General features: G+C 36.7%; 1 protein-coding gene across 1 annotated transcript in view; it reads left to right on the top strand.

The window, feature by feature from the left end:
• DNAH7 (dynein axonemal heavy chain 7) overlaps positions 1–22,342 on the top strand; it is a 248,183-nt gene that overhangs the window by 173,047 nt on the left and 52,794 nt on the right. Inside the window, exons 48-51 of the mRNA XM_065880632.1 lie at positions 4,053–4,207; positions 14,711–14,901; positions 18,966–19,099; positions 19,837–20,172. Coding sequence (XP_065736704.1) covers positions 4,053–4,207; positions 14,711–14,901; positions 18,966–19,099; positions 19,837–20,172 — 816 coding nt within the window. The remainder of the gene's footprint in view (positions 1–4,052; positions 4,208–14,710; positions 14,902–18,965; positions 19,100–19,836; positions 20,173–22,342) is intronic.

The following is a 22,342-nucleotide window of genomic DNA, read 5'->3' as shown; positions in this document are numbered from 1 at the left end:
ATGTATGCTTTAAAGAACTAAGAGGGGGGAAATAGCCCATATTTATCATTTTTTGATCTTTATCATTTTTTGATCTTCTTTTATTTCTAAAGTTCACTGTGGCATCATTTCCCTTAAGGGTGAAGAACTTTAGCATCTGTTTAGAGCAGATTTGCTGGCAAATAATTTTCTAGTTTCCTTCATTTGAGAATACTTTTTATTTTGTCTTTATTCTTGAAGGATATGTTTGGTGGACGTAGAATTCTGGGTTGACATTTCTACTCTGTTCTGGCTCCATGATTTCTGATGTAAAATCTGCAGTCTTTTGAATAATTTTCATCCAAATGTAATATATCATTTTTCTCTGCTGCTTTTTTAAAAATATTTTTTCTGGGTTTTCCTGGTGGCGCAGTGGTTAAGAGTCCGCCTGCCAATGCTGGGGACACGGGTTCGTGCCCCGGTCCGGGAAGATCCCACATGCTGCGGAGCAGCTGGGCCCGTGAGCCATGGCCACTAAGCCTGCGTGTCCGCAGCCTGTGCTCCGCAATGGGAGAGGCCACAACAGAGAGAGGCCTGCAAAAAAAAAAAAAAAAAAAAACATTTTTTCTTTGGTTTTCAGCAGTTTGATTATAATGAGGTTGGGTGTGGGTGGGGTTTTTTTGTTTTTTTGGTTTCTCCTGTTTAAGGATTGAGTTTTGTGAAGTTGTAAATTTATGTGTTTCACTGAATTTGGGAACGTTCCAACCATTTTTTCAAATATCTTTTCTACACCAATCTCTTTCTCCTTCTTTCTGGGCCCCAGTGACATGAATGTTAAACCTTTTAATATTTTCTCACAGGTCTTTGAGACCCTGTTCTTTTTTTTCCCAATCTTTTTTTCTCTTTATTATTCAAATTGGATTATTTTTTTCACGGGTCATCAAGTTCACTGATTGTTTCCTCTGTTGTCTCCTTTCTGTTGTTGAGTCCTTACAGTAAAGTTTTTATTTCAGGTATCATATTTTTCATTTCTAAAATTTTCATTTGGTTCTTGTTAAACTTTCTATTTCTCTGTTGATAACACCTCTCTTTCCATTTATTTCAAAAAATATTCACTGTTACCAAATAAAGAGTTGTTATAATAACTGCTTAAAGGTATTTTTCTAGTAAATCTAACATCTTACTTTTTCTTTAAGAATTAGTCACATTCTGGTTCTTTGTATATCAAGTAATTTTGGACTGAATCCTGTTATAGCAGCCTGAGCAGATTATGACACCCCTCAGACTCTATGTACAACAGAGGCCCCTTTTCCCGGCTCTTCTATACAGAGAGATGGATTTTCACTCAGTGTTTTAGGTGACTGAATTACCACTGCTCTGCCATGGTAATATAGTTCTGGCTGGGTTGACCTGGGGGTAGGGACAAAAGAGAGAACAGAGAGATTCCCCCCACCCCCACTCTCTGGCTCACACATGATCATTTTCTCCATCTTCTACTTTGAGTTTTTGCTACCTGTGCCTGCTGCACAGTTCCCCCCATTAGGCCTGTTCTCAGACCAAAGCCAGAAGATAAGGAGAAAACACACATGCGCACACACACAAGAAAGTCACCACCTGTTTATTGGTCATTACTCAAGTTGTAACTTTTTTCCCATTCACTTCTTATTACTTACTTTTTAGAATCTGCAAGTAGTTGATTTTTGTATTTTATCCTAAAGTTTTCATTGTAATCAGTGACAACGGTAGGCTATAGTGGATTTTACCCAGTTTGGTCAACACCAGAAGTCCTTTCCTCTAATTTTGAGATGGTGTTCTTTGGACCAGTCTTCTCTATGCAGGGATAATCTCTTATAAAATATCCATTTTTAGAATGAGTTAACTTGTATGGTGTTTGTCAGATGTTCTTTTTGCTGTTCCCACTCCAGTGGATCATCATATGCAAGCTTTATTTGATCTAGGAAAAGAGGAAAAAGAAGAATCAGCATGGACCCGTCCCTCAAAGAATATACAATTTAGTTGGGTGATGCAGCTAATAAATTATAGAATTACCGTAATAGAATATTATCATTATATGAAAGTACCATAAATATAATATGGATGAATGGCTAAAGAAGTTCAGTGAGGAAAGAGATCAAGACAGGCTTTGTGAACTGCATAGCATTTGAATTGAACTTGAAATGTGAGTAGTACTTGAACATGAAAGGATGGGGAAGAAGTGCATTTTGGACAAAGAAACAGCATGAACAGGGGTATTGTGGCTAAAAAAAATGTGGAAGCAACAGAAAGAAGAGTGAGTCATTTCAGTTTCTTTAGGAAAGCATAAATGCTGTCTAAAGCTCACATAATCCTCCAACCTTAAAAATATTTCTAAAATGTAACAGAATGAAACTTTTGCATATAAGTTTTGTTTCTAATTTCCCTCTTACTCCCTTTAGTTTCTTATGGATATGGTTCCCGTTTTATTAGTTGTTTGCATCTACTCTTTTAGTCTCATTTTTTCCTAAATATAATTAATATTATAAAATGAATTCTGTCCCCCCACCCCCTACAAAATCATATGTTGAAGATATAACCCACTGTGTGATTATATCCGGAGACAGGGCCTCAAGGAGGTAATTAAGGTTAAATGAGGTCATAAGGGTAGAGCCCTCATCCAGTAGGACTGGTGTCCTTGTAAGAAAAGGAAGAGACACTAGGGATCTGCGTACAGAGCAAAGGCCACTTGAGGGCACAAGAGGGCTGTGTTGTCCGCAAGCCAAGGAGGGAGACCTCTGCCAGCACCTTGATATTGAACTTCCAGCCTCCAGAATTGTTAGAAGACAAATTTCTGCTGTTTGACAGTCTGTGGTGGTTTGTTATGGCAGCCCAAGCTCACTAATACATTATGTAATGCTTATATTGGAGGACTATGGTTCCTTTCATTTGGGACAAATGATCCGATGAAATACTAAATTTGTGTTGTAATGAGATGGAATCGAATAGATTATCCTGATTCATCCCCAGCTTTTTTTTTTTTTTTTTTTTTTTTGCCCCAGTCACCTTTTATTTTCTCCTCCTGTTCTTCTGATGCTTGGCATGAATTTGCTGTGCTCACTTTTGGAAGAGTATGACAGTATCTTTAGGAAACTGGCCAAAATTATGACTTGTGTTTACTGAAACTTCTGAGAGGAAGAAAAAGAACAGTGATCTTAATGCTGATTACATTTCACAGCAGATAGAAAGCTCTGTGGTTGGATACCATGTCATGATGGCAGATACTGGTTAACTCTTTGTGACCCAACAACTCCCTGGGCAGTAAACTGGGCGCCTTGTGGTGGTTCACTGCTCTTGTTCTTATCCTAAAAGGGAGATGTGAGTGAGAATAAAGCAATAAGTATGAGCTCTCTCATACTGCAAAAACCCTGACTTTCATAGAATATATTTCTGTTCATAAGAAGCTCACAACCTCTAGGCAAGTATGTAGTAAACTACATATGTGACATTAAATATACAGCTATTTGAAACAATTACTGGGTCAACAATTGTGTTAACACTTAAGGATCGATGGCTATTATGAAGATTAGATGATATAAAATTTTGCTTCTCACCGTTATTTTAGACCACTGTATCTTTAATGGTCTAGATTTCAAATAGAGATTTGATGTCTCCATCCTTTCTCTTTCCCTCTTGCGCAAATGACAGCAGATAGAAGTTGAGGAAATGAAGTGGCTTGCCCAAGGTCACAGAATTAATTAATGGCAGGGCCTAGTGAAGAATTGGAGTTTCCTGATTTCTAGTACTCTTGATGGTTATCATTGTGACTTAATTAGCAAGAGCAGCAAACATTTTCAAAAATATAATTTAACATTTAGAGAATTGTAATTTTCTAAAGGAGTAAAAGAACTTGTGTTAAGTTTGCCAGATGGCTTTTGTAGTTGCCGTTCTAGTAGCCTTCTCAATTTAAATGTTTCTGCTTCAAGAACACAGTTTCTCAAAACAAGCTAAAAAGTAAAATAATACTATAAAGTTTAAACTGTAAGAAAGTGATGCATGCCTCTTAAATAGCAGAGAGACAGATCATGGCTTGACCAGCATTGTCTTTCTTTCCCTTTCAGGAACGCAAGAAGGTGGCCTCTGATGATAGATCCTCAAGGTCAGGCTAATAAATGGATCAAGAACATGGAAAAAACCAATAGTCTTCACCTAATTAAATTAAGTGACCCTGACTATGCCAGGACTCTGGAAAATTGCATCCAGTTTGGCACCCCCGGTATGTACTTGAATAACAAGCATACATTACGGAATTGCCTGGAGAGGGCACAATTAACCCAAAATGATGTAGGGCTTTTTTTTTTTCTTTTGAAGATATTTGTGTCAGACTCATCTTAAATGATTACTTTGTTAATATCTTTCGTTATTTATTGGTAATGAATCAAGTGAGAACTTTAGAGATTATAGTTCTAACAGGTTAGGATGCTTTCTTTGTCTCAAGATTCATTTGGGATACGTCTTCTAATTTAGCTGTTTTAATTTTTGTCTGTTGTTTGCCATTCTTTAGTTCTCATTATCTCTCCACTTCTGCAATTAAAAGGGCCACTTAATATGCCAAAAGTATTTTAACACAATATTAGTCCAACTATCTCTTTGTTCTTCTCTCGACTTATCCTACAAAAGTGGCAGAGAAGTGAGTGCACATTTTACGTGGCTGACTATTATCTGCCATTTACAATGGGGAGATTAAGGACATGACAAGAATTTTTCAGTGAAGCTCTATGCACAGGTCACATTTGTCAAAACAGAAACCAAAATGCTTATGATTTAAGTATGTTGGGCTTATTAGTCACATTTTAAATTCATGTTACCTATCAAATTTTGACTATTTACTTAACCAAGTAAATTGCCAACATTATGAAAGGACAATATATTTAGCCCCAGGACAAGTTTGGCAAATCCCAGTTGCTAATAGAACGAGTGTTACATGGAAGAATCAAAAGAGATATACCAAATAGACTTACAGACAGTTTATTTTTGCATATTAATAATGAGTTAGCCTTTAAGATATTAATTACAATTTTAGGCTTGGTTTGGGTGAGCATGAAATGAAAAAAACGATGTCTACCTACAAAATGTTGTGTTTATATGTATGGACACACAGACACACAAATAGTATTTCATTCATCCAACTGGTGTTCTTGGAGTATAGTATAATGATATGGAGTTACCAAAAAAGGGACAACCTGCTCTCTACTATCAAATATCTTGCTTGTTAAATGGGCAGGATCAGACAATCTATGTAACTGTTATAAAAATAGAAAGTGGACATACTTCACTAACCCTTCTTAGGACCACTGTGCACTTCTGGAATCAGAGTACCTGCCTCTGTTACTTAGTACTTGGTTGCAGTGACCCTTTCTGAGACTCTGTTTCCCCATTTATACTTTGACCATATAGTGTGAGGAAGAAATGAGTTACTGTAATTTGGGTACTTACGACAGTGTCTGATAAGCTCAATTTATATTTTTTGTTTGGGGATTTACTATGTGGTTTATGTATATTATCTCTTTTTTATTATCTCTTAATTATATTAGAATTATGTATTAGAATACATAATTATTTTGTATAATAAGAAAGACACAGATGTGAACTATGAATATTTAGAGCAATCAGGGAAGATTTTTTAAAAAATTTTTATTGACATATAGTTGATTTACAATGTTGTGTTAGTGTCAAGTGTACAGCAAAGTGAATCAGTTATACATATATATACATCCATTCTTTTTTTGATTCTCTTCCCATATAGGTTTATTACAGAATATTGAGTAGAGTTCCCTGTGCTACAGTTAGTTATCTCTTTTATATATAGTAGTGTGTATATATTAATCCCAATCTCCGAATTTATCACTTCCCCTCACGTTTCCCCTTTGGCAACCATAAGGTTGTTTTGTATGTCTGTGAGTCTGTTTCTGTTTTGTAAAAAAGTTCATTTGTATCATATTTTGTTAGATTACATGTATAAGTGATATCATATGATATTTTACTTTCTCTGTCTGACTTACTTCACTTAATATGATAATCTCTAGGTATCCATATTGCTGCAAATGGCATTATTTCATTCTTTTTTATGGCTGAGTAATATTCTATTTTATATATGTACCACATCATCTTTATCTCTTCCTCTGTTGATAGACATTTAGGTCACTTCCATGTCTTGGCTATTATAAATAGTGCTGCAATGAACATTGGGGTGCATATACCTTTTCGAAACATGGTTTTTCCAGATATATGCCCAGGAGTGGGATTGCTGTTGGTATGGTAGTTCTATATTTAGTTTTTTAAGGAAACTCCATACTGTTCTACGTAAGGGAAAATTTCTTGAAGGGATTGGCACCTTAAATACTTCAATTAAAATTACTTAATTTAACTTAAATATTCAAAGAATTTCCTTGACACAGTAAAAACAAGTAATAATTGAGCATCTTCCATGTGCTTGACATTTTGAAGATCTGTGTGATCACAGTCACATATATTGATGTTAGTATTGCATCATTTTAGAGAGGAAAGGGCCATACAATCTGTCCAGTGTTTTTCAAACTATGGGTCACAACTGTGGGAGAGAGAACCCACATAATGGGTCATGACCAGCGTTTTTAAATGAAACGCAGTGGAATAGAACATATAAAGCTGCATAGCATGGAGTAAAGGTAAGCATTACTTCATGAAATTTTCGAAGTTTTATGCATATGTGTGTAGTTGATAAAGATTTAAAATGTATTTCTTACTTGGAGTTGTGGCCATAAAAATCTGAAGTCCAATAGTAATTCTAATAACTACTACATTTTATTAACAAGGTAAGGTGACAGAGAATGTTACGTGGCTTAACTAAGACTGTATCTCTAGTTAAGGGGAGTCTTAAAACTAGTCCCCAGGTCTTCTGCCTTTGTTCATTGTTTACTGTGTCACTCACAGTTGCTTTAACCTACTTTTTGGAATGAAATAACTTTAAAAATGGATAATGATAATTCACAATGCCTTCTAACATTAATCATCAGAGAGAAGTGAAAAGTTTTAAATCTATGATAGAGAGAGAAACAGATGGCAGATTTTGTAACTATTTTTATATTTAATCTTCAAGTAAAAGAATCAGCTACTGTTACAGTTTTAAAACATAAGCAGTTAAAGACTCTTCCATTTAAGAAGTTCTCTTTAGATTTTGACCTATTCCAGGACAGTGGCTTCTGATCTCTCATCCCTCGCAGGCAGCCTGGGTAGAGAAGGCAGAGGTTTCGGCTTCACCCACCCGCCTTGTGTTCAACCAGAGCAGGCCTCCCTTTTTTTGTTGTTTATATTGAGTTTTAAGATAAAATCCTCTGTGAAAAAAGTATCCTGCTGCTTAAAAAAAAATGTTTGAAAGCCAATGTTCTAGAAAACAGAGGTACATCTGTATTAGCTGTACCAATGGATAAGGTGGGCATAGGATGTTATTCATGTTAATATTGCTGATAAGGCAATTTGTTCACACCTCAATAAAACTGGAAGAATAAAAGAATATTTTTTTAATTTTTAAAAAGAAATCAACTTGTATAGAGGAGCTTTTAATGGCTTTCCATTAACTCCATGAAAAAAACTCTTTGCATTTAGAGCAAAACCCAGCATTATCTGAGCCTTCCTTATTTTTATCTTATCTCCTAGCACTTCCTTTTCTTCCCCCCTTGCATATAACGTATCAGGGAGGCGAAACTACCTCTGGCTCAATGTTTCTTTCATTTGCTCATTTCTTTGTTCATTATTCATTCACGTAACAAATATTTATTTTGCAACTAGCATGTGCCACTGAAAACAGAGCACGCACAGACAGACTTGATGTCTGCTGTCTTGGAGCTTATTGGTTTAAAGAGCGAGACAGAGATTACACGTGGGGTGAGGATTAGATGGGAGTACGGGGTACACGAGGGCAGGCAGTACATATAACAACATGGGGTTGTTTCTCATCTCTTAGCTTTCGTCTGTGCTCTTCCATCCATTTGGTGAATTACTTTAAATTTCACCCTTTAAGATGAGGCTCAAACAGCTTTTTCTGTGACATCTCTCTTAACCTCTCCGATGAACTGCCAGCACTGAAGCTTTCACAGATTTCTATGGTTTTTACAGATTGCTATTGTGTACATAAATGTTTCTCAACTCCAGCTCTTTGAGGGTACCCAGTAATCGATTAATCTACTTTGAATCCAATATGCTGCGCAGCTGAACATACTATGCAGAGTTTTTCCTATTAATCTGAAGTCTAACATAGGCTAATGTAGATAATTCATAATTAAAAACCTGGTATCAGTTAATGTCCTAAATGCAAAAGAAATATGAAAAGAATACTCGGTTCTCTTTGTTGCTAAGAACAACTGCTTTGAGCAAGATGATCTGCCTTACTCAAAGACATTGGCAGCCATGTGTTTGGATTCCCAGTCTTGGCTTCCCACAAGGTTTGCAAATACTGTGATGGGCTGGCTTTTGGGAATGAGAAAGGAGGTTTTTACATAAACCAGCATACTGTTAACTTTGATGATAGAAATATGAAGAGAAGCCTGTCTCATAAATTTTCTCCTGTATTTTAACATGAAACATACTTTGATTTAATTAAAAGTGAAAGAAATCAAAAGTTAGGGTCAATAAATTAAGGAGAGCATTCTGGGTAATTCATGTATATATGGATTTGGGGTTTTTTTGTTTTTGTGTTTTTTCTGTTTTCAAGCTTAGAATACTTTTGCTTTTCCAGTAAGGCTTATAATACAGTAAATATTCAATGCTGAGAACATATTTCTTTGAAATCTGGACGCTATAGAAATCTTTCCTAACAGGCTTAAGACTTTATTCTACTGTCGAGGAAATAAATTTTCACTTTTAGGGAAAAGAATCAAGTCTGTAATACTTAAGTTTTATAGTGTATATTTTAGCTTTGAGAAAAGACATTTATACATATTAATGTAGACATTCTTAATTCGTTGTGAAACTAAAACAATTTAGGGAGAATAAGGGATGAAATTGTATAATATCATTTTTTAGTAAAGAATAATTTAAATATTAGATTTTATGCAGAAATTGTTAATAAAAGTTGAGGCAGGGCTTCCCTGGTGGCGCAGTGGTTGACAGTCTGCCTGCCGATGCAGGGGACACGGGTTCGTGCCCCGGTCCGGGAAGATCCCACATGCCGCGGAGCGGCTGGGCCCGTGAGCCATGGCCGCTGAGCCTGCGCGTCCGGAGCCTGTGCTCCTCAACGGGAGAGGCCACAACAGTGAGAGGCCCGCATACCGCAAAAAAAAAAAAAAAAAAAAAAAAAAAAAGTTGAGGCAATTAAACAAAACTTATATGTTATAATATTTCATAAACAATTTCAGTCCATAACACTCTAGCAAATTAATAGATTTTAAAAGTCTGATCATGTAAAAATAAAAATGAGAAATTGATATCTATTATCACTATTGTTATTTAACATTATTAGGAAAGTTCTTTTCAATGAGGGTGCTATAATATTTGTAAAGAGGAAACAATATTATCATATTTGTAGATAATATATTTCATCTAGAAAACCAAAAAGAATTAACTGAAAAGCTATCTAAAACAAAAACTTAGAATGACTTTAACAATGCATAGTGAAAAAAAACGAGAAAGTTTCACACACACAAAAAAGAAGACTTGAGTAAGACATCATTTTTTCACTGATAGGAAAACTAAATGTTGTGAAGATATCAACACTTTCAGAAATAAACGTTTTAGAAATAATACTAGTTATTACTTCTAAAGTTAGCCTAGAAGAAAGTACAGAGGCAATAAAAATTCAGAAGAAGAGTAAGTTTGGAATTAACTGTTCTGGAATAAACTTTAATATTGATACATGTAAGCCTTTAATGCATTAGAAGGTAAGCATTATAAAACAATGGAAAATGATAGGTCATTCAGCAAATGGTGCTGCAAAAATTGGTTTTGTGGAAAAACATATCAAGTCATAGTCTCATCTTACATCAAAATGTGCTCCAGATGAATTAGAGTTAAATATGAAAGAAAAAAAGAGAAGACATAAATGCTAAAAGAAAACATAGGGGAATAAGTTGTCTTTGATGGGAAAGAACTTTCTAAGAAAATACGCAATGGAAAAAGATACAAAAGGAAAAGAATAATAGATTTGACTCTACAAATTTATAATTTAATCCAAGAAACATTATATAAAAGAAACTTAAGAGAGAATATCAACAATATTAAAAAATACAAATAAAGTTTAAAAAACTAGCACATTGTGACAGTTGGTGCCCAGTGTTCCCTAATAACCGTTCTCACCTCCTTACTATTAGCACCCCCTGTGTTTACCTGGGCACACTGAATTCAGAGTAAAGGAATAAATTTCCTAACTTCTGTCATCATGTGACTGTGGTCTGGCCGTCAAGATGTAAGTGGAAGTACCATTTGTGATCCCCAGAAAGTATCCTTAAAGGATACTTCTTCCTTTTCTTTTTCTTCTTTTTTTTTCTGATGGCTGCAATGTGCATGTTCTCTGAAAGGCTCTTTTGGCCGAAGAGATAAAGCTGTATGCCAAAAATGGTGAAGCAGCAAGATGGCAGGAACTTGGATCTCTGACAGTTTAGACACACTGTCCTTCCAGTCTTGGACAGATTACCTCAGGCTCCTCTTTACGTGAGATATAAATTCCTTCTTGTTCGTGTCACTGTTATTTGGGGTTTTTTAATCACTTGCCGCTGAACCTAATGGTGAAAACATGCCCCACGATAGGAAAACGGGCAAATATTTTAGCATACAGTTTCTAGAAGAAAAAGTATAATTAGCCAAGGAGCACCTAAAACATCAAGCCCAAAATACAGATTTTAACAATATTTTTTACCTATCAAATTGTAAAAGTCATGAATATAACATTTAATGCTGGCAGTATCACACAGTGGTTAAGAGAGCTGTGTAAGGAGCCAGATTGCTTAGTTCGAGTTCCTGCTTTGTCATTCACGAGATGATTTAACTGAAAATTTTACTACAGTTGCCTTGCTTCAGTTTCCTCATCTGTAAAGCTGGGGTAATAATATTTGATAGATTTTTTAAATTAATTAATTAATTTATTCGTTTATTTTTGGCTGTGTTGGGTCTTCGTTGCTACGTGCGGGCTTTCACTAATTGCGGAGAGCGGGGGCTACGCTTCATTGCTGTGCACAGGCTTCTCACTACAGAGGCCTCTCTTGTTGCAGAGCACGGGCTCTAGGTGTGCGGGCTTCAGTAGTTATGGCATGCGGGCTCAGTAGCTGTGGCACGCAGGCTCTAGAGCGCAGGCTCAGTAGTTGTGGCGCACGGGCTTAGTTGCTTCGCGACATGTGGGATCTTCTCAGACCAGGGCTCAATCCCATGTCCCCTGCATTGGCAGGTGGATTCTTAACCACTGCACCACCAGGGAAGTCCCCTGATGCTTTTTAAAGTTGTGAGGATAATGACAAAATAAAATGCCAACATGATGCCTAGTGTTTGTAAGTACAGTGATATTATATAAAAACAGGTTTAAAAACAGCAAAGTGAGTGTTTATTGCAACTCTGAAACCTCTACAGCCTTTCAGGAAAGTAATTTGGCAATATAAAAAACCTTTAAAATGTTTGTAACTGTTGACCATTAATTGCACTTCTAGGACTCCAGCCTGGTTAAGTGATCAGAGATGAACACAGGGGTTTATTCAAAAAGATGTTCACTGCAGTATTAACAGTTGGAAAAATGGGAACAATCTAAATAATAGATTAATGTATTTAATATACTATGATGCACTCATATTATTTACCCATGAAAAATAATCATTTTATTCAAGCAGAAAATTATAATGAATTTAAAAATCATCTGACATACCTGTTTTTGTTAAAGTCTCAGCAGTGAAGGAAATTGACAAGACACTTTTAGGATGTTATTTAGCCAGGAGTAACCTGTGGGAAGAAGTGCTGCAACAGAGATCCAAATACCTGTCATCCCAATGCCCTGAGCTGCTGCTTTCCCATCCAGAGTGCACATCCCGTCCCTTGAAGGACTCCTACAAAATGCCATTCGAGTTTGGCTATGGTAGCACCCCAAACACCAAAATGTAAGACTTCAATTTGGCAAATGTATCAAGAACCTTAGCAATGTCACTGGCCTTTGATCTGGGATTCCCTTTCTAGAATGCTATCATAAGGAAATACTGTATAACACAAAGTTTTTGTAGACGGTGCTACATATAATCTTGAGAACAGGAAACAATCCAAACATCTAATAATGGAGTATTGGTTAAAAATGAGAGAACATGAATATTATAGACTATTGTGCAGTAATTAAAAGCATGTTTATTTAGTTTTTTAGTAATTAAAAGCATGTTTATTGGGCTTCCCTGGTGGCGCAGTGGTTGAGAGTCCAAGAGTCCGCCTGCCGATGCAGGGGACATGGGTTCGTGCCCCGGTCCGGGAAGATCCCACATGCCGCAGAGCGGCTGGGCCTGTGAGCCATGGCCACTGAGCCTGCGCATCCGGAGCCTGTGCCCCACAACGGGAGAGGCCACAACAGTGAGAGGCCCACGTACCGCAAAAAAAAAAAAAAAAAAAAAAAAAAAAAAAGCATGTTTATTGTGTTTTTTAGTAACATGTTTTTTAGTTTTTTAGTAACATGTTTATTGTGTTTTTTAGATTATTATGCAGTAATTAAAAGCATGTTTATTGTGTTTTTTAGTAACATGGGAAAATATTTATGCTATAATGTCAAGGAAAATAATTAGGATATAAAATTAGATATATTGTTTAGTCTCAACTGTGTATAGAAAAAGATAAATAAAAAATACTGGGCTTCCCTGGTGGTGCAGTGGTTGAGAGTCCGCCAGCCGATGCAGGGGACACGGGTTCATGCCCCGGTCTGGGAAGATCCCACATGCCGTGGAGCGGCTAGGCCCATGAGCCATGGCCGCTGAGCCTGCGCATCCGGAGCCTGTGCTCCGCAGCGGGAGAGGCCACAACAGTGAGAGGCCCATGTACCGCAAAAAAAAATTAAAAATACTGAAAAGAAAAATATTTAAATTCATATGTAGTTTTATGTCATTTTTCTATCAAGTTATATATACTATGAATAAATTATGTAAAATATTTTGGGGAGGGAAAGATTAAGAAAATATGACTAGAGGTTGTTTTCCAGTTTCATCTGTTGAAAGTGAGGCATATCAAAAATTTTGAGAGTTTGAGCAAAAATCCATTTAAACCAGGCAGTGCCAAACCAAAAGTGATAAGGAGCGGCTCTCCGACAGGAGCTGGGGAAAGATGTATACTGTACAGAAAAAGTGAGGAAGCAAAGAAAGGAAACTATTTGACTACAGTTTAAAGCCTGTTTGGCTGCTTGTGATTGGTTGTCCTTCGAGTTTTGATTTCATAACCTTGAGGCATTTACAGGCTTAAATTTTGGTTTACTTATGTAAGCTACCACACCTTACAGCTGTCTCAGTCTAATGGCCTCCTTGTTTAATTAATTTAACATTTCTTTATTTTTTCTCTATATTTTCCACATGTTCTACAGTAAGTGTGAGTTACTTTTGTAATTAAAAAATATAATAACCGTTTAAATAACTACAACTAGAAATGCTTTTTCTCTGGTGTCTTATACCTCACTGCCATCATACTTAGGCATATAGTGAATCCCAGAGCCGGGGGGAGCCCTGAGTAGCACTCTGACTAAGACTATGGAAGCAGGCAGGATGACCAGATAGCCCCACCAATGAAGCCCTTTCCACATACATCCATTTATTTTTATGGCATCATTTCTTTTTAAAATTATTTCTTTTGGCAATTACCCATTTTATTTTAGTTATTTACTTTTAAAATTTATTTTATTGAAGTATGGTTGATTTACAAGGTTGTGTTAATTTCTACTATACAGCCAGGTGATTCAGATATATATCTACACACACATTCTTTTTCACGTTCTTTTTCATTATGGTTTATCACAGGATATTGAATATAATAGTTCCCTGTGCTATGCAGTAGGACCTTGTAGTTTATCCATTCTATATATACCAGTTTGCATCTGCTAATCCCAAACTCCCAATCCATCCCTCCCCGACCCATCTCCCCATTGGCAACCACAAGTCTGTTCTCTATGTCTGTGAGTCTGTTTCTGTTTCGTAGATAAGTTCATTTGTGTCATATTTTAGATTCCACATATAAGTGATATCATACGGTATTTGTCTTTCTGACTTACTTCACTTAGCATGATAATCTCTAGGTCCACCCATGTTGCTGCAAGTGGCATTTCACTTTCTATGGCTGAGTAGTATTTCATTGTGTATATGTACCACACCTGTATCCATTCGTCTGTTGATGGGCAATTTAGGTTGTTTCCATGTCTTGGCTATTGTAAATAGTGCTGCAATGAACAATGGGGTGCATGTGTCTTTCCAAATTAAGAGTTTTCTCTGGATATATGCCCAGGAGTGGGATTGCAGGATCATATGGCAACTCTATTTTTAGTTTTTTGAGGAACCTCCGTACTGTTCTCCATAGTGGCTGCAGCACCAGTTTACAAGGAGGGTTCCCTTTTCTCCACACCTCTCTCCGGCATTTGTCATTTGTGGAATTTTTAATGATGGTATGGCATCATTTCTTTATACTCAGAAGACAGAAATAGTTTTATGCGTAACTAGAAACAGTAGCAGTTTAGAAGGCTGAAAGAATTTGGAGGGTTGAAGGTTTACAGTCAGTATTTAAAATAACATGAAATATTTTTCTGACTTTATTCCAGTGTTGCTAGAAAATGTTGGAGAAGAACTAGATCCAATCCTGGAACCTCTTCTACTAAAACAGACCTTTAAGCAGGGTGGGAGTACCTGTATCCGACTCGGGGACTCTACCATTGAGTATTCACCAGACTTCCGCTTCTATATTACTACCAAGCTAAGAAATCCTCATTATCTTCCTGAAACTTCAGTAAAGGCCAGTATCTAAAACAAATGTTTCTTTACCAGATTTTACAATTAATGGCTGAATTTTCCTCCTGAGCCATAAGAAAAACAGGTCTTCCTAAGTAAAATGGATTTTGTCCTTGTTTGGCATTTCCTGAAATTGCTATAATAATTTCCAAATGTTGCTTTTGTATGTGCATGCAAGTAATAAAGGAGCCTTCAGTATGCAGTGAAAAAAGACCATGAGAATCTAATTTCTGCAAGTGATATTATTCTTAGATTTGCATTGTTAAAAATAGATGACATATATGCACATTTTTCCTTTGTAATAAATGATAATATGCTAATTCTTAGAATGGGAATTCAGGAACAGAACTCCATTCTTCTTTCTCAGAATAAGGTTGCTGCTATCTGATTTTATATAGTTACTTAAAGGAACTATTTTAGATCACTCGTTCTTTTAAAATACTAAAAATTCCTTTAAAAAGTAAAGTTAGGGCTTCCCTGGTAGCACAGTGGTTGGGAGTCCGCCTGCAGATGCAGGGGACACAGGTTCGTGCCCCGGTCCGGGAATATCCCACGTGCTGTGGAGCGGCTGGGCCCGTGAGCCATGGCCACTGAGCCTGTGCGTCCGGAGCCTGTGCTCCACAACGGCGGAGGCCACAGCAGTCAGAGGCCCGCGTACTGCAAAAAAAAAAAAAAAAAGTAAGTTCATAAAATGACTTGAGATGTTGACCTGTAACCAAGCTTCTGGAGGTTAGTCCATTTTTTATTCCCAATTCTTAGCCCTGGTTGGCACTTGATAAATGTTTTTAGGATGAGCGAATGAGGAAGGGAAGGATAGTTTTCATTTATAGAAGCTAGGAGGAGGGAACATTAAGAAATATTCAGATTTTGAAAGAAACATATAGAGGCAAGATTTATCCAGAGGATCCAAATGCTGTCCTTTATTAGAAATATTTAAATTAACATGGGCATCTCTCTGTAGAGACAGAGGAGGCACTAAGATGACATAATTCCTACCCTCCAAGGTGAATACTCATGGTCCCTGCTCTCGAGAGGCTTACACTGTAAATAAGCTGTTTGTCAAGTGACAGTATTTATGACTAGGAAGACATAGAGGAACTCAGAAGACATAGGGGACACACTTTAGACTGGACCTTTAGGGAAGTCAGGAAGACTGGGGGAAGGTGGGGTGACCCTTGAGCTTAGTTTGAAAGACACGGTGTTAAAATATGAACATTCTTAGTGACTGTTTTCAGTTAATTAAAATAAACGTGCTTTCTAAACACCTAAAAATTGGGTCATGTGTTCACCTATTAGGAGAGGCGGTATCTGCTAGTAGTTAAGAGCATGGATTCTAGAGCCAAACTCCCTTGGTTCAAATCCCAGCTCTGTCACTTGCCAGTTGTGTGACTTTGGCCATGTTATTTAACCTCTCTGTGCCTCAGTTCCCTAGTCTATAAAATGGGAATAATAAATGTCTATCTCACAGAGTGATGTGAATACTAAATAATCTATGTAAAATGCTTACAGTAAGGCCCAGCAATAGTGTTATGAGAGTTAACTATTAGTACTATTATTTAACTTTTAAATATATGTGAAAAAGAATGACATATAAAAGAAAAGAAATCCCAAAGCTGCATTACCAAAAAAAATTTTTAGTAAATCGCATGGAAAACCTTTTTTACTTTTCATTAAAATTTATGAAAATATCACAAATGACATAAATAATAATTTATGTACACTAATAACTAGTTATAGTAGAAGTCATAAACCAACCACCGTGGAGAGGAAACTATTTTATGATTCAGTATTGAAATCCTTTAGATCCCTAGAATGTCTTATTGCTTCATTATTTTTAATTGCTGGGATTGATTAAACAGGGATTAGAAAACATAGTGAGGCGGTTATTTGCTTTCATTTACAAGTTAAAATACTTCCTCTTGATCTTATTTTTAGGATCTTTTATGTACTTTTTGCTTTCAAAAGTACCCAGGGGATGGTATTGTGCTGCTATAGTTCTTTTGAATCTAAATGAAAGTAAAATTATGAAATCATATTTGTATGATCTTAAATGTTTATTTGTGAGCAAATGTCTAGATTTGCAAAATCTTGATCTCAGAACATCTAACATTAATGGAATATGAATGAATACCTCTTTGTGCCTGAGGTAAAAGTTGTAAAACATACATTTCCCTCAGCACTGTGACAATGGTTTGGAGAGTAAAGCGAGTGTAACCTGTGCACTTGGTTTCTCATGCCAACAGGAAAAATGTCTTGAAAACATTAATGATAATTTTCCCATGAATAAAGGCCAGAGCAGTAGAGAATTGCATAACAACACTGAATCATTCTTAATTGCTCAGTTTCCAGAATCGTTGCTTATTATTCCATATAAATTTATGATTATGCCTGTGTAATCTACATTTAGTGGCATCCAAGGCCTGCCATGGGGCAAGCCAGGGGGAACGGTTTAACCCGAGGACACCACCATGGAGAAGGTGCCTGGGTTTGGGCAGAGGAGGGTGTTGCCTTCACAAGGGTACAGCAAGGAGCTGTTTCATACTTCCTGATCACAGGTAGGAAATTTCTCACACAAACAAAGTTACTCCATTCACGAAGAGGAAATATGCTCTTACCAGGGAAGATGGGGAGACCCAAGTTCTCCCATTCCTCAGTCAGGGCTGAAGCACGTGCAGATGTTTCATAGTGTGTGTCTGAGATTTCACAATCAGTTCAGCTTAGCTACAATGAAAGGCACGTGAAAGGGAGGAATGGGAAGTGATGCTCAAGACATAGGTGCAGACCTTAATTCAAGACGTGAGGGCAGGCAGACTGCAAAATAGAGGCTTAAAAAAGCAGGTGGGCGGGGGAGGTCAGCTTAAGCCAAGGTCGAGTGTTTATCGGTTCATTGGTGACCAGAGCCAGAAAGTTTCTGCAGTTTATTGCTGTGTGTATTGATAGGTATGTGGAGGCAGGAGTGAGAGCAGATTGTAGAGGGCTGAGGAATGAAATGAGGCAGAGACAGAAAGCATATACAAGTAACATTTGCAGTTATATAGTTATGAAGGCACAAAGGGAGATGGTTCAGTAGCTGAAAGGGATTGTGTGGATGATTTGTTTTTTGCTTTTTAAAAAGAGTGACCTAAGCATGATTACTTTCCCACTTATGGGAAAGACTCAGGAGGGGGAGTTTTTGTTTTGTTTTTTTTGCAGTACGCGGGCCTCTCACTGTTGCGGCCTCTCCCGTTGCGGAGCACAGGCTCCAGACACGCAGGCTCAGCGGCCATGACTCACGGGCCCAGCCGCTCCACGGCATGTGGGATCTTCCCGGGCCGGGGCACAAACCCGTGTCCCCTGCATCAGCAGGCGGACTCTCAGAGGGGTAGTACTTTAAGTTGTGGGCAACAGAGTGAGACCTGCCTGTAAGAGCCGTTAGGTACCGGGATGAAGCAGGGTTAGCAGACTGCATCTTGATGGACACTGTTGAACTGTATATTCCTTAGTTCATAGTAGTGGCTGAGTATCATATTTTAATATGATAATATAATGCAACATAATATATGCTATGTTGTAATATGATTATATTATTGTATATATCATTATAATACGTAATATGATTGTCATATTGTGAATACTGTATATACTTATGACAAGTAATTGTTCTTTTTTCTCTCATCTCTTTGTAAGATCTCCTTTGCTTTTTGACACCACTGGGATCCTTAAAACATAAATCAGCTAGTCCAGCCAATATGAAGGATGGCCTCTAGCCTGATTCTAATTGATTTGGGGATTAAAAGGTAGTCAGAAATTGGACCAATTTGAAATAAGAATAAATTGATCACCAAACAAAACCCTCTGAAGTATTACATTTATGACCATGAGAAACTTCAGTGGGTTTTTAATCCAACAATCCAGTTTGCCTATACCCTTAATCACCATCTCTACAAATTCCACTTTTCACACATACTACCATGGTAAATAGAGTCAGTTTTAAGATCAGAATTTGAAGTGTATAAGCAGAGGCTTTCTCTGTTGAGGCTTTCTCAACAGAAATAATGATGCAATTGTTGTGTACTCTTTCATTTATAGGTGACACTGTTAAACTTCATGATCACTTCAGAGGGAATGCAGGATCAGCTTTTGGGAATTGTGGTGGCACGAGAAAGGCCAGACCTTGAAGAAGAAAAGCAAGCCTTGATATTACAAGGAGCTGAAAACAAAAGGTTTTAAATGTTATAAAACACAGAATTATTCTTACTTGTTTCAAGATTACTTAGAATCAATTAAAGTACATTTTAAAGATCTACTTTGTTAGGTTTAATAGGTGCATTGAATGGAAAGACTTAAGTGGAAAATATATGGTATTACAGAGTCTCTATGTTAATTTGGAAAATTGCATTGCAGAGTATATTTTTACATACAAGTTCTTAGGCATTGGAAGAATTCAGAGGCCTGCCACAAGTCAAAGCAATATATTTTCAACTATTCAATGAAGTTTTAGCACAAAAGTTTCAGTATTCATTATGTAACTGAGGTTACCTGTTTTCACTGGAGCATAGTCTGAATGAATATGTTGCATTCCATTTTCTGCTTGTAATATCTATATCATAGGTAAAAAGGGTAATGCTCTAGAAGTCATGAAAAATTTCAGAAAATAAATGGAGTGATACTTTCCGTTCATTGGGGGCTGAGGTTCTTAATGGCAGAGTAGATGGGCTTACCATCTCTCTCTCTAGTTACCACATAAATGATCATTAGAAAGAGAAGTGGAGCAGAAAGACCTGCCTTTTTGACATTTTGCAAGATAAGAAATTAATTATACAGCATCACCGTTATGGATATTTGTCACAATGTGATGCATTTCTTAAGGTTACAAGCTCTTTGTTTCTTAGGAAAGAACATATACATGAAGTGATTTTTAATGATTTCTTCTTCTTCTGAGAAAATTGTTTTATTCCAGGCAGTTAAAAGAAATAGAAGACAAGATTTTAGAAGTTCTTTCATCTTCGGAAGGCAATATATTAGAAGATGAAACTGCCATTAAGATATTATCTTCCTCCAAGGCTTTGGCTGATGAGATTTCTCAAAAGCAGGAAGTAGCGGAAGAGACGGAGAAAAAGATTGATGCCACCCGCATGGGCTATCGACCTATTGCCATTCATTCCTCCATCCTGTTTTTTTCTATCGCTGATTTAGCTAACATCGATCCCATGTACCAATACTCACTGACCTGGTTTATTAACCTTTTCATCCTGTCTATTGAAAATTCAGAGAAATCAGAAATTTTGTCAAAAAGGTACGTAAAAAACAATACTAATTAATACTAATAGTAGCTAATGCATGAGAAGTAAATAGTAATCGGTGGCCTTCGTTGTTGTTTCAGAGTGGTGTGCACCTTGCAGCCACACAGCTAGCGTGAGCTTGATTAATAATTGTACCAGAAATAAATCTGAGGGTTATAAATTGAACAGATGTGACCAAATGCAGTCTGCTGGGACTTTGTTTAAATAGATAATGGGATTATAATGTAATTCTAAAAAGAGGAAACATTTACTTCTGTGTATCATTTGCAAAAGTTATTTGTGATGGGAGGTGTGGAAGGAGGAGGTAGTCCCCCTAAAAGATATGACTCTTAACCTCTGTAAGCTTGCATTCGAAAAGTTACATATTCACATTTTGATATATACATGTATAAAATTTGTCAGATAACAGGGCTTTTGAAAAATAATCTTGTGATTTTGTTATTCTTATTTATATAAAATACCTTATTTTACTGTTGGCTATGGCAGTAAGTAATGGAACTAAGACCTACTTAATAGTAAGTCTCTGAGAGAATAAAATTTCATTTTATTTGTTGTCAGTGAGATAAATTTTAGTTGGTATTAAAACATGTTTTTAATAGAGTCTAACATTAAATTACTTCTCGAACAAATAATTGCAACCTTTGCCCTTTATAACTTTATCGATCAATACAAAGCAAGATACTTCATACCCATAAAAGAAACTTGATTTACTGTTTATCACCCACAGTTAAGAATTATCTTTTAGAAATCCAAAGTGCTCATCTCTTGAAATCTAAATTGAATTCCTTCATTTATCGTGGTAGAATTTTGCTAAATTTTAAATGTTCTTAGACCGAGCAATTTTTGGTTAGTGTCATTCATTATTTTACAAGCCTGTATATGAGGCTAATGAAGCTGTTGGATTGACACTTGGCTTAACAATTTTTCAAATGTCTGCCCGTGAGAAAGAAAAGAAAGGGAAGAAGATGGTATCTTTACAGAAGGAATGCATGATGGTAGAGTTTAAAGTTTCTTTTTATATTATGATATTTGAAAATGTTTAGTTTATTTCTCTATTTCTTCCAGTATCTGACATTTTCAAGGTTAGCAAGGACTAATGAGTACAGAAAACAAAAATTTAAGTGACTCTTAGAAAAGTTCCCAGCCCTTTGCATTATTGACTTCAACATGCATGTCTGGTTTTCACACTAGATCCTGAATTCCCTGAGGCGAGGATTTTTTTTTAATATTCCTAGAACCTAGAACTTATCACAGAGCTAATCACATGGAGCAACATAGTATGTGATGTTCTGCTTTTCACTGCAGTTCTTAATTTCTACCTTGGTTAAAACAAAATCACTGGGCTTCCCTGGTGACGCAGTGGTTAAGAATTGCCTGCCAATGCAGGGGACACGGGTTCGAGCCCTGGTCCGGGAAGATCCCACATGCCGTGGAGCAACTAAGCCGGTGCGCCACAACTACTGAGCTTGTGCTCTAGAGCCCGGGAGCCACAACTACTGAAGCCCACTCGCCTAGAGTCTGTGCTCGGCAACAAGAGAAGCCACCGCGATGAGAAGCCCGCGCACCACCACGAAGAGTAGCCCCCGCGCGCCGCAACTAGAGAAAGCCTGCATGCAGCAATGAAGACCCAGCACAGCCAAAAATAAATAAATTAAATAAGTAAATTTATTAAAACAAAACAAAACAAAACAAGGTCACCAGAATGCTATCATTTTAATTAGTTTAAAATCAAGGTATGTCCTAGAGTCTAGGGAAGAAACTTTCTTTGCTTTGTCCCTTAAAGACATATTTTGTGTACAAGATTTTAAAATTAGGACAATTTTATGCTTTAAAAATAGTTATTGGTTCCTTTATTACCTCATTATATTAAATTAGGACTCAGCCACAAATATGACATCTGCTTCTTCATAACTATGATATAGCCCCTTACGATTTATAGGAAGTAAAATTCTTTTCCCCAGATGTAAGATTTGACTGAAATCCAGAAAACAAAATGTGCCTTTTTATTTTTAGTTAAAATCCTTTAATGTAGAAACTATGAAAATCATATTTATGACTAAAGTGATCTTAAAAATATAATTCTGGGACCAAAGAGTAAATAGAAAAAAATGCACTTGAAAACTTTGATTGAAGTTATTAATATTCTTACAGAAACATGTAGAA

The sequence above is a fragment of the Phocoena phocoena genome, chromosome 7 (genome assembly GCF_963924675.1).
Source record: "Phocoena phocoena chromosome 7, mPhoPho1.1, whole genome shotgun sequence".
Classification (NCBI taxonomy): Eukaryota; Metazoa; Chordata; class Mammalia; order Artiodactyla; family Phocoenidae; genus Phocoena; species Phocoena phocoena.
This window is presented reverse-complemented; position numbering and strand designations above follow the sequence as displayed.